General features: G+C 35.8%; 1 protein-coding gene across 1 annotated transcript in view; it reads left to right on the forward strand.

The window, feature by feature from the left end:
* Positions 1–10,323, forward strand: part of TINAG (tubulointerstitial nephritis antigen) — a 70,605-nt gene extending 60,282 nt beyond the window's left edge. The window contains exons 10-11 of the mRNA XM_016198058.2: positions 2,969–3,014; positions 10,189–10,323. Of these exons, the coding sequence (XP_016053544.2) occupies positions 2,969–3,014; positions 10,189–10,323 (181 nt within the window). The remainder of the gene's footprint in view (positions 1–2,968; positions 3,015–10,188) is intronic.
* Positions 10,324–13,366: the final 3,043 nt, after the last annotated feature.

Consider the following 13,366-nt stretch of genomic DNA (forward strand, 5'->3'; position numbering starts at 1 on the left):
TGGTATTCTCTCTGGGTTAAAAATGACTGATATTTTAAATAATGCTTCTTAAAGTTATAATAAATAGTAATGCTTCTTGAAAGAAAAATTTACAGCACTCCAAAGAGTTGATAGATGTACAAGATTAGAATCATTGCTGGCTGTTATATCACTGAAAGTTTTATTTAGATAATCATAAAATTTATAGGAACATATGAAAAATATAGGCAATTGAATAAAAGTAGAAGTGATTAGATGTCTCCAAACAAAGGTGATTTATTTTACTTATAATATATTTGGTGATACTAGAAAAAGAAAAATTATACAACTACATCTGAAGTGCCTCTTTTTCTTTTTGAGAAAATGTTCTATTTCTTTAGAATTAGTTGGTCTCTGATCTGTTGGTAATGGAATGATGGATAGTCATTATTTTGCTAAATCTTAATTCCATGTGTAATTGTAGATCTTCATGACCCCAAACACCATCTTGATATTTCTTAGACTCCCCAGTGGTATCTAAAATGGTCTTATTAATAAATGCAATATTTATTTCATCACATATTTTTCTTGTGTGTCTTTTCTGTCCCCTCTGTTGAATATTTCTGTGTTTTCCTGTGCACCATCCTTAATGCACTGGAGCCCAGGAAGTTTGAAAGATCTTACAAAGTGAGAAAGAAACTTCTATCCCCTTTTGGTGTTATCTTCTATTTGAGTGTTATTAAAGTGTTTTATAGAATACACAGAGTTTTTAGTAAAATAGCTCTTTCAGGTTTTAATTACAAGTCTGAATTCTGCCTTCTCCAGCTCCAAATTTTTCTCAGTCCAGTGTGAGAGCTGAGTTTAGGTAGATCTAAATAACAGGGAACAACTTATACTCTCCAGTGTTCCTCCTTTCTTTTGATCAAGGCATAATTCCTGGATCAAGCTTGCCATGTCTGAATATCTATGTCTTGGTTGGAAGTTCTTTACTGGGAGGCTCCTGAGTGCCTCAAACAAGTCTCCCCTCAGCTTCTCACCAAATCTAGTGGGATCTCAGATATGGGGTTCCTCTGTTGCCTGCATAATTTTGGAGTTGAATGGTTCCTTAGATTCTTCTGATTTAGTCTTGTATTTCATGTTAAGTAACTAGTAGCCAGACCATCTAAAAGAAAATTTGATTGAGTGGTAAAGGCTTCTGAAATTGTTCCTATAGCCATGATAAATAGTAGAAACGAATGACTTGAAGTTTCAGGTATGGTCTACTACTTAAAGTACGTAATGTCCTTTCAAGATTTGGAGGCACCTATAGAACTGGTAAGTTTTATCAATGGTGATGGCTTTTTAGAAAAGTTAAAAGGATATAAATGCAATTACAAAACTAAAAAAATGGTTTTGGAGATTAAATCAGTTTAAACTTCCTCATTACACTGCCCAGATATTTGAAACCTTAAAGTATTCTAGTCTACCCCTGTGTGTAGCAGAGAACTAGAAAGGAGATGACAATCAGTGTAATTGCCACTCCTAGCCTCTATCAGGAACAAGAGAAAGAAAAATTGTTCTTTAGTGTTTTTCTTTCCCAATCACTTTCCCCCCCTAATTCTCATGCTGAAGGACACAAATGAATTAATTTATTTTCCTGAATGCCTCAAGATCTCTACCATAAGCCTGTCACTTTTAGGCAATACCTCCATGCCATGGTACTATTATTCTATTCTGTACCCTATGAAAAATAACTTTCTGCAAACTGACATATTGAAAATACTTGAACAACAAATTTGTGTCTCTTCCAGGAATGTTTATGTTATGGCTCACCATGACTTAGCTTGAAAGAGCTCTGATGTTGGGATTTGGGATATTAGGGATGGGTTGATGGGGTGATGTGTGGGCAGAACTGTGTTCTCACAATCCATTAAATCCTATGAAAGTGGTTGTCAATGTGCTTTCTCAATGTGAAGCTGATGCTGTTCAGGACACACTGCAGTTGCGGACTCTATAAGAAAAGCAATATAGCATATTAAAAAGAGCATGAGATTTGGGTTTCTGATTCAACATTTCCCACTCTATGATCTTGGATAAGTCTTGTTATTTCATTAGTCAGTAGAACTTGCTAGTAACATCTACCTCACTGGGTTTAGTCAAGAGAAAATAGTGAGATATTGCAGTTTTGGGTTCTTTATGAACTGTTACATGCTATGGTGAAAACAGGCCAGAACTGGGAATATAGGATTTTATTTCCATATATACACATGTATAGAGAAGTTCCACATTAGATACATAGCTACTTTAAAAAATAACATATACATATGAACATTTTTACATAAATTCTCTTATGTACAACAATAATCCATATTTACATTGTTTTTTATCACTGACTTGGAGATTTATAATTTATACCATTATGTAGAGATTCAGAGGGCTAGATATAAAGAAAGGAGGAATATTTGAGTACTTTAAAAGCTCTGTGAAATTAAAGAGCATTTGTCTTTCTCTGTATGATTTATTGTACATAATAAGTCTAGCATAATATTATCTAGCATAATACTGTCTAGAGTTATCCATGTTGTCACAAATGGCAAACTTTTTGTGGCTGAATAATATTTTATTGTATATATGTACCACACCTTCTTTATCCATTTATCTATCAAATTCCCATTTTAAATCTGAAACTAACATACTATTTTATGCCAACTACACTTTAATAAAATATAATAAGTAAAATAACAAAAAAGAACCTCCATATTCCAGTGGCCCTAAGACTTATCTCCTTTGATCAGTGAATTTGATTTCAAGCTTTTGGATAGAGTATAGTCTGAGCAAGTAAATACTGTTATAGTCAAAAAGGAAACTATACAAGCACATTTCTGTGAGGCAATGATGACAGTTCCATAGAAAGACAGGGTGGGGCAAAAGGAAAATAAAAAAAGTACAATCCTGACAATAATTTGCATTTTTATTAAGATGAAAGTCAATCATTTAAAATCATATCAATATTTATTATTATTATTTGTAGATGGGGCACACTGAGAGGAGCCAAAGGGCGGAAAGAAAAATTTTGGGTATGTAACTCTACTTGAACTTCTACTGTGAAGTAAATATTTTAGAACTGCCTGTATCTCTCCTCCCTGCTTTGTATTATTTAGCCACATCCTCAGTCACTGTACTATTGTTTATAATACTGGTATTTTCTCCAACACAAAACTCATTGTAATAATTAATATTATAGTGATAGTTTTCCTAAATTACTATTATCATAAATTGTAAAAAAGGTATTTTTCAAAGTGAGAATCAACAGAAAAAAGTTTTCTATTATCATCTATATTAGATAAACTTAAGTAATGGTTACATTACCAGTGGAAGTGGGGTTCTTAGGGTACCTCTGGAATAAGAATTTCCTCCCACAGGAGAATAACGTATTGTAGAAAGCTATATTTCTGTGGAATTACCTGCCTGAGTTTCCTTGGTCCCATTTCACTTTGTGCTGCCAAGGAAGAAGTGTGGCTTCAATAAGGCTAAAATAAAAGCCAGTTTCCAGAGATTTCTTTCCATATCTGCACACTCCAGTCCAGCATCAGGCCAGCTTAATTTGTGTTTCCAATTGTCCTCCATCAGTCCACCCCATGTGGGGTCCACAGGCCCACATGGCTATGGAGGAAACACAGGTGAATGCAAGGAAGCAGGAACAAGAGAACTCCAAAAGCCAAGAGCCACAAGAGCAAGCTCCTTTTTTGGGGGGATTACGTATCCCCAAATTTTCACAAGTTTGCAGTGGCTCTGCCTATTCTGGTGAATGATCTCTATTTCCAGGTTTTATTGACAAGTACCTTCCCTAGGACACCTCAACTTCACTGTGTGTACGCCAATCCTCCTCGCTGTTGTCTAGTCCCTTCCCCAGTGATCTGCAGGGAGTGGGCCAGTGGTTCCCTGGGGAGTGCAAAATTGCAGCTTCCTGGTGAAGCCGCCCAAATGACATGCCTATGATGTCTGGCCATCCCTTTACTCTTTTCTTATCATTAATAACTAGCTAATACAATTGTATCAGTTAGACTTCTCTCATATATGTTAATCAGCTTTGTATTCTTACTGTATTTTTGCTATAGATGATGAATTTATAAAATTTATATATTTTATATATTTATATATAGGGATTAAGTGCTTTGTTTTTGTTTTTGTGAATTATAACATGTACTGGTTCCTTTATGGAGAAAGAGCAAATGTTTACTATAAAAAATAATAGAAAGTTACATATACAAAATAGTTTGAAAAAAATTAAAATATTTACCTAAAATATTCAGTTGATTATAATAAACTATGATGAATTGTGTCAAGTCCTAATATTATATACCTTTTTTTTCAGAAATAATATAAGTTTACATGATAATATTTATTTGAATTTGAATGCATGTAATAGAGGGCTTATTATAACTTGTAAAACACTAAATATTAGAACTTGTACTCATCAGAGTGACTCTTGTTATTTAGATTTCCCCACAAGGCACTTATAAAACTCAATCACCCAAGGACATGGTCATACCTGTATCTGTCTTGATATATAGGAGATTTTAAGTAGAATGACGCATCTTTGTACTTAAACCCAGCTTTCTTAGATATCATTTTTCTCATTAAGATAAAGTTTGAAGTAGCCAAACATTAATTTTCAAGTGTCAAAATTCATAATATGTGAAAGAGGATATGTTATTTGAATATGTACAATTAAGTTTCTGAATGAGATTTTAATTAAGTGAATTTGAACAGTTATTCAATCTCATAATATAATATTTAAAGGCAAAACAAGTTTGTTGATTACTATATCTCACAACAGTTCTTAGCATATAGCACTCAAGACTATTCATTGAGCAAATATGAATGTGTTGAGTGAATATGAATGAACGTTACCCTTGCCCTTAGGAATATAAATATGTCTTTTCAAGGGCCAGATAAATATCAGATAATATCTTCAAAAGATGGGCTTCATCCTTTTTGACATGTAAATACCAAGGGAGATAATGTTCCAGTACTGCTGGCACCCTGGGTCTTAATTTAGGACCTGTCTGGTCTCTAACACTTTGGCCCTCTTGGGGAGATAAGAGAGATTTTATTATCCTTTGGAATCAGATCACTTAACTAGATAAATGGCTACAGATCTAATTCTTATGGATGTGAAGATAAAGTATTTCTGAGAGAAGTAAAAGCAAACATTTTCTGTCTTTATATCATATGAACAATTTGTGTGTCAGGAGACTAAGTTTGAAGTTTAAGTTTAATGTGTATAAAGTGATGATTTTACATACATTAAGTATTGCAAAATGCTTACCAAGATTAGGTTTGTTAGCCTATCCATCACCTCATATAGTTATCATTTTGTGTGTGTGTGGTGAGAACATTTAAGACATACTCTCTTGCCTGTCTGCCATGGCTCAGAGGTTGAGCATTGACCTATGATCCAGGAGATCTCAGTTCGATTCCTGGTCAGAGCACATGCCCAGACTGCAGGCTTGATCCCCAGTAGGGGACGTGCAGGAGGCAACCGATCAATGACTCTCATCATTGATGTTTCTATCTCTCTCTCCCCCTCCCTTCCTCTCTCTGAAATCAATAAAAAAAATATTTTTTAATAAAAACAAAGATATAGTTTCTTAGCATATTTCAAGGTTACAATATATTATTACCCATAATCACCATGCTGTATATTAACTCTTCAGAACTTATTCATCTTAAACTAGAAGTTTGTACCCTTTGACCAACATTTTCCCAGCAAACTGGATATAGATGAAATAAATAAGTTCCTGAAAACATACAATATACCAAGACTGAAACATGAAGAAATAGAAAATCTTAACAGAACAGTGAGTAAAAAGATTGAATTAGCATTCAAAAGCTTCAAACCCAGGACCAGATGGTTTCACTGTTGAATTCTACCAAACATTAAACAAAGAATTAATGCCAATTCTTCTCAAACGCTTCCAAAAAATTGAATAGTACACTCCCAAATTTCTATTACGAGGCCAGAATTAACCTGATACAAGGCTAGATAAGGATACTACAAAAAAAGAAAACTATAGAATAATATCCCTGATGAACATAGATTCAAATTATCAACAAAATACTAGCAAACTGACTTTACCAGTACATTTGAAAGGATGATACATCATGATCAGGTTAGATTTATTCCTGGGATGCAAAGATAGTTCAACATATGCAAATCAATAAATGTGATATATCATACTAATAAAATGAAAGATAAAATTTATATCATCATTTCAGTTCATACAAAAAAAAGCATTTGACAAAATGACAAAATTCAGCATCCATTTATGATCAAAACACCCAGAATATTGGGTATAGAAAAAAATTACCTTAACATAATAAATGCTATATGTGATAAACCCTCAGCAAACATTATACTCAATGATGGAAAATGGAAAGCTTTTCTGCTAAGATCAGGAACAAAACAAGGATGCCTAGTCTTACTTCTCCTATTCAGTATAATACCGGAAGTCCTAACCAGAGCAATCAGGCAAGGAAAAGAAATAAAAAGTATGAAATTAGAAAGGAAGAAGTGAAGCTGTCTCTGTTTGCAAATGATATGATCTTACAGATAGAAAACCCTAAAAACTTCATTGAAAATCTATTAAAACTAATAAATGAGTTTGGTAAAGTTGCAGGGTACAATATAAACATATAAAAATAAGTTGCATTCCTATATATTAACAACAAACTAAAACAGAGATAATAAAAAAATCCGATTTACAATAGCATAAAAGGATACTTAGCTCTGGCTGGGTAGCTCAGTTGGCTGGAGTGTTGTCCTATGCACCAGAAGGTCCAGGGTTCAATCCCGGATTGGGGCAGGTGAGGGAGGCAGCCGATCGATGTATCTCTCTCTCATCAATATTTCTCTCTCTCTCTCTCTCCCCCCCTTCCTACCTCTCTAAAATCAATTAATAAAAAAGATACTTAGGACTAAATTTAACCAAGAAGTTATACTGCATTATAAGAAATTGATAGAAGAAATTGAAGAAGATACAAATAAATGAAAGGCCACCTCATGTTCATAGAGTAGAAGCATTAATACCATTAAAATATCCATAAAATCCAAAGCCATCTATAGATTTAACCCATTCCTATCAAAATTTCAAAGACATTTTCCACAGAAACAGGTAAAACAATCCTAAAATTTGTACAAAACCACAAAAGAGCCCGAAAATTCAAAGCAATCCTGAGAAAGAGCAACAGAGCTGAAGCCATCACACTTTCTGATTTCAAACATTATTATAGAGTTGTAGTAGTAAAAACAGCATGATACTGGCATAAAAATAGATACATAGACCAGGGAAGAGAATGAGAGCCCCAAACATAAACCCACTGACATACAATCAACTAATACTTGGCAAGGAAGCCAAGAAGACACATGGGGAAAGTATAGTGTCTTCAAGAAGTGGTTTGGGGGAAGCTGGATAACCACATACAGAAGAATGAACTTGGGTCCCTGTCTTATACTACCCACAAAAATGAACTTGAAATGAATTCAAGACTTAGTTGTAAGACTGGAAACCATAAGACTTCTAGAAGAAAATGTAGGTGAAAAAATATCCTTGCCATTGGTCTTCGCAAATATATTTTGGATATGATACCAGAAGCATAAGCAACAAATGCAAAATTCAATATGTGGGACTACAACAAACTAAAAAGCTTCTGTACAACCAAAGAAACAATCAGAAAAATAAAAAGACAACCTATGGAATGGAAGAAAATGTTTGCAAACCATATATCTGATAAGGGTTAATATTCAAAATATATAAGGAACTCATATAACTCAGTAGCAAACAGAAAAATCCAACAGCCTGATTAAAAAATGAGCAAAGGCTTTGAAGACATTTTTCCAAAAAAGACATAAAAATGGCCAATAGGTATGTGAAAAAGTGCTCAGCATCACTGATAGTCAGGGAAATGGGAATCAAAATCACAATGAGCAAAAAGACAAGAAATAATTGCTGGTGAGGCTGTGGAAAAAGGGGGACCCTTCTGCACAGTTGGTAGGAATGTAAATTGGTGCAGCCCATATGAAAAACAGTATGGAGGCTCCTCAATAAAGTAAAAATAGAACCACCATATGGCAATGCAAAATCCCACTTCTGGGTATATGTTCAATGGAAATGAAAAAAGAATATTGAAGAAATGTCTATATTCTCCTGTTTATTGCAGCATTATTTGTAAGACATGGAAACACCCTAAGTGCTTATCAGTGGGTGAATGGATTAAGAAAGATGTGGTATATACTACATTGTACAGTAAAATATTATTGAACCTTAAAGAAGAAAAATCTTGCTTTTTGTGACAACATGGATGGGCCTTGATGATATTATGCTAAGTGAAATAAGTTAGACAAAGAAAAATATTTTCTCACTTACATACAGAATTTTTAAAAGCTGAATAAATCATAGAAACAGAGAAGAGAATGGTGGTTGCCAGGGGCTTGGGGTTAGGAGAAATGGTACAAACTCCCAGCTATAAGGTAAGTAAGATCTGGGGATCTAATGCACAGGTGGCAACTATAATCATCAATACTGTATTGTATATTTGGAAGTTGCTAGAGAGTATATCTTAAATGTTACCACCACATGCACACACAAATCATAAACATATAAAGAAACGGAGCTATTAACTAACATTATTGTGGTAATCATTTTACAATATATATGTGTATTTAATTACATGCATAGTTTAAATTTACATGTTTTATATTTCAATAATATCTCAATAAAGCTAGGGAAAAAATAAGGCAAAAGAGTCAAATCTTAAAGGAAATGATGAGAATCTGTTTTTTCTTAAAGCTGATAATTTTGATGCTGAGTGGTTCTGGCCTCTCTCACATGGTAGGAAATAGTGAAAGCTCACTGCGACGTTATATGCCTTGAGAATGTCAGTGTAGAGCACATCTGAGAAAATCTTCCGTCTTAGGCCCAGTGTGGGGTGACTGTGAGGCAAGAGCAGAGCCTCTTGTGGAGTCTCCAATTTACCATCCCATGCATAGTTTCAGTTATTGTCTTACTGAGCTTTTCTGTTGCATTTAGTTGAGGTCGGCTGGCTCCCTCTGTGTGCCCTTTTGGCTTTCGCATTGTCCTTTATACACTGCATTTGTATTTTTGCTTTCCTGTGCACTTATTCCCTCTAAAGCCAGGAGACATTCTGGACCTATCCCAACTCTCTTGCTAAACACTCTCATATTAAAAAATTTTTTAAAAAAAGAAAGGATGTTTCTAATTCCTGTTGATTTTACTTTCTGATCATTTCTCTATTTCTCTCCCTGTTTTCCCTGCCCCTGTTAAGCCTTCCAACGTAATTATGACAAGTTTACTAACTAGTTTCCCTTCCTCTTGTGTCTACCTTCTGAAATCTGCCCATCTCATTTCTGACAAAGTAAGGCAATCAGAATACGATTTTGTCCCGCTTGCTCTTGCACTGGAAGCAACTCAGAAACGTGATGTTATCTTCACTACTATTTTCTCAGTATGGATTTCCTTACCTCCCATTCCAGCCTTACTACCTACTACCTGCTTGTGTTTTATGATCTAGTTTCATAAGTTTCATTGCTTCATTTCACTGTTTCGTGCTGCTTCGTGCTTTGGTGTTTATACTCTTTTCCTTTTGCCTGAATCTTCCCTCTTTCTTTACTTACCTGGTTAATTTATGCTCAAGCTCTAGCACGCATCTCATGTGGCATTTTCCCCATGACAACTTCCCTGAATCGTCTAAATAAGCGAGATGCCCCTCTGCTGACTTCAAGAGCCTCTCTGCATATTTTTGCCTTAGCACTTGCCTTATGTTGGTTGCATTTCGTTAGACCATAAGCTCCCTGAACACAGGTTGATGCAGTACTTACTTTGTTCCTCTAATGCCCAGCACTGTGCCAGTCACATAGTAGATTTGTGTGCCTTCTGATGTGGCATTTCAAGCTCTCATGCCTAACTTACTGTTGTTCTCTGAGCGACACAGAAGTATTATAGCCAACATAAGTATTATTGTCAACATAAACATATGTGCATATTTATCTAACCAATGCATAATATAACCATTTTATTCTTAGAAAATATTTAGGTTCTTAATAATTACAATTTATAATAGGCCTAAAGGCATTTAAAGCTACCTATGAATTCCCTTTGTTTTTACAGGCAGGATATAAAAATATCAAAGTGTAATACTCAGCTTTTTCATTTTTTTGTTTTCCTGCAGATTGCTGCCAATTCCTGGGGAAAGTCTTGGGGAGAGAACGGCTATTTCAGGATTCTTCGAGGAGTAAATGAGTCTGACATTGAAAAGTTGATTATTGCAGCCTGGGGCCAACTGACAAGTTCAGATGAACCATAACATGTTATTAAGTTTCCAGAGGCCATGCACTGAAGTAACCCTTTAAATTGAAATTAAGCAATGTGAGGTTCTCTGTGACAGTGGGCTCTCTGCCTCTTCACCTTGTTATTATAATCTACCTGTTTTCCTGTTTTATCCCAGGCTCTATGCTCCTGCTTTCTTGACTCTCCTGAGTATATGAAGACACTGAGAGAACAGCAGAGTGGCTTCGTGCCTTTAACATTCCCTGCTTGTCTTTATTCTAATGACAACGTCCTTTTTGACTTTGCTAGTTCACAGTGTGATGGCACGTGTCTGAAAAGTTCATTGCATTCACTTGTAAACCATATGGCTTCTCTCTTTGACCAATGAGGACTTTAGACAACAAAAACAATGGAAACACCAATTTACCATCTTTGCGATTTTTTTCAACCAAATAATGCCTCCTTAATTCAGAGCTTGTTTATGTTTTTGTCAAAAGCAATGGAAATAGATTATTGTTTCTCCCAATAAGATAATATTTTGTTTAATTTGCCTAAACCTAATTTGCAATCCAAACACAAAAGGAAAGTAACTCTCTACAGCAAATCACTACCCCTTATGGTTCTGTGTAATGGCGTGTAATGTGGAGGTGAAGTAGTGGAAAACCTTAGAGGCTAACAACAGAAGTACACTTTTGACACATAGATACCCCAAATTTTTTGGAGCCAGTACACTTTGTGTAAAGTCTATTAAAATCAGCTGCAAAATTGTATTTGAAAAGATAACATATTTGGAAAGATAACATGATGCCACGAGTCAGATGGAATAAATACACTTTATGACAATCCTTTTACAGTTCACTGCTTGAGATTCTAAAGTCAGCTAAGTTCGCACTAATTTGCATCTAACTTTTAGTTTTCTATAGTCAGAGAAAAAATAGCATCATTGTATGTTGGTCAGGGAAAGAATATATGTTTTCATAACTCACTGGCATCTCGAATGGCAAACTAATAAATGAAGAAGCAGAGCTGGTCAGTAAGTGAGCATGGCCTTTGTTTCCGGGACTTTTTCATCTTCATTTTCAGCGTGGGGCTTTCGTATGTCATTGTGCTCAAAGGTGCCCTGATTGAATAAGCCAGATGTGCTGAACATGGGACGAAGCAGAGCACAGAGAGCCGAAGTGTTGCTGCAACTGTTGTTTTCTCCATTAATCCACTGCAGCTTTATCCACGTAGTTCCTCCTTGCAAAATATGCATGAGGCTGATTCACTTTGTTGAGACCGGCTGATGATCCCCCGGAGAGTTCAGAAATAATTTGATTTTGTTTCACTTTGGGTTTCTTTAGATGCAGCCCCTTACATAAGATTTTGAATGCAAATTGTGGGTGAAAGGAACACGGGAAGGGAGAGGGGCAGTGACACAGGGTAGTGAAGTGAAGGTAGACAGAAAAAGTGCATTAACAGCAAAGCACCACCACAGGTGACTAGTTCTTACCCCTGTGGGGACTGTTGATACATTCCTCAGCTATATGCCGCCCAAGAAAGAAGTGCGTTGGTTGAGAGCTGCTCCTGGGGTCTGTGAATTCCCTGGTGGTTCTGATCTGGCATAAGGGTGGGAAAAGCAGGTTCCAGTGTGAAGAAAAAGACCCACCGGCAAAGAAAAGTAGGTTCTGGTACTTGGATATCAGGTTGACATCCACTGAAATGTCCCAGGTGAGGTGATACCCAAAGGGCACCAACAGTGTTTCTTCTAAAGGTGTTAAAACATTTTCAGAACATTCCTTAGATGCTGAAGACTGAAGAAGTAATACGTAATAATGTACTAAAATGTCAGATGACTAAACATTGCTTTTAAAAACATTTAATGGGTTTAAGCTGATCCAGTCTGTCCTTCTTATGTAAATAGACAAAAGTTGTTGGAACTAATTTTCACATTGTGTTGTGTGGTTCTAGATTGTAGGCCTAGATCCTGCTGTTTAAAAATTTCCTACTGTTCTAACTATCCCAACTGGTGAAAAAACTGATCCCACTGATTTGAAGAAAAAAGAAAGAAAATATAACAATAGTAAGCCCCATGGGAAGGCACAAGGTATGTTAGTTCAGCAATTACAGGCTAAGAGCTAACGGAGAAACAGAGACTACAGGGGTACCTTGGTTTTCTAATGTAATCTGTTCTGGAAGCCTGTTGGAGCTCTGAAACGTTTGAAAACCGAAAAATCCACAGCCCACCGCCGGGCCTCAGGACCTTGCCCTCAGTGGAAGCCGTGTGGCATGTTCGACTTCAGAGGCGAGTTCGAAAACCGAAGCATTTACTGCCAGGTTTACAGCGTTCGTAAACCAAAATGTTCGTCCACAGAGACGTTCGAACACCGAGGTGCCACTGTATTTGGGACAGTAGTGTAAGGGAATAAGAAAAATATTATTCAGCTTGTTGGCTTGTTGAGTCAATATTTTCCTTTGAATGATTTTGCTTTTTTATTTTTACAACTTTAAAGAGCATGTTTGGTTCTATTTATTATCCAAAGGCCCTGAGTTGTCAACCTTCAGAAAATACTAACTGGCATATTCCTTTGCCCACTCTAGGGACTGAGGAACTATTTGTAGAATTGATTTGACTGATGACTAGATAGATGGCTTTTTTTAGCCTGTATATATCCTACTCACCTCAGCTTGGACTGAATAATGGGAAGGACCATACATCTAGTGCATATGTCTTTAGAGTCCCTGTCTCTGTTTGCATGTATGGGGTTTTAGTTTTTTGTGTTAAGAATATATAAGAAAAAAAATTGCCCACAAAGATCATTTAACTCAGCCAGGACAATATGTCTCAACTTGGGTAGTACTATCAGCACTGAGATCTGGTTTTCTTCCTTTTCAATCAGAAATATGTGCCATTTATGTGAGTTAGATGAGTTTCAGTTAAAACTGGTTATTGTATGTAGGTTTTCCAGGAAAAAGAGAAAATAGTCCCAATATAGCCCGTTGAATCAAAGCTTGACCGCTCCACTCAGTTAAATAATGCTTTTTTCTTTAGGTTTCATTAGAAAATGTACACAAGGAAGAAGTAGGGACAACCTTGAAGA

Source organism: Miniopterus natalensis, chromosome 5 (assembly GCF_054644295.1).
Source record: "Miniopterus natalensis isolate mMinNat1 chromosome 5, mMinNat1.hap1, whole genome shotgun sequence".
In the NCBI taxonomy this organism is placed as follows: domain Eukaryota; kingdom Metazoa; phylum Chordata; class Mammalia; order Chiroptera; family Miniopteridae; genus Miniopterus; species Miniopterus natalensis.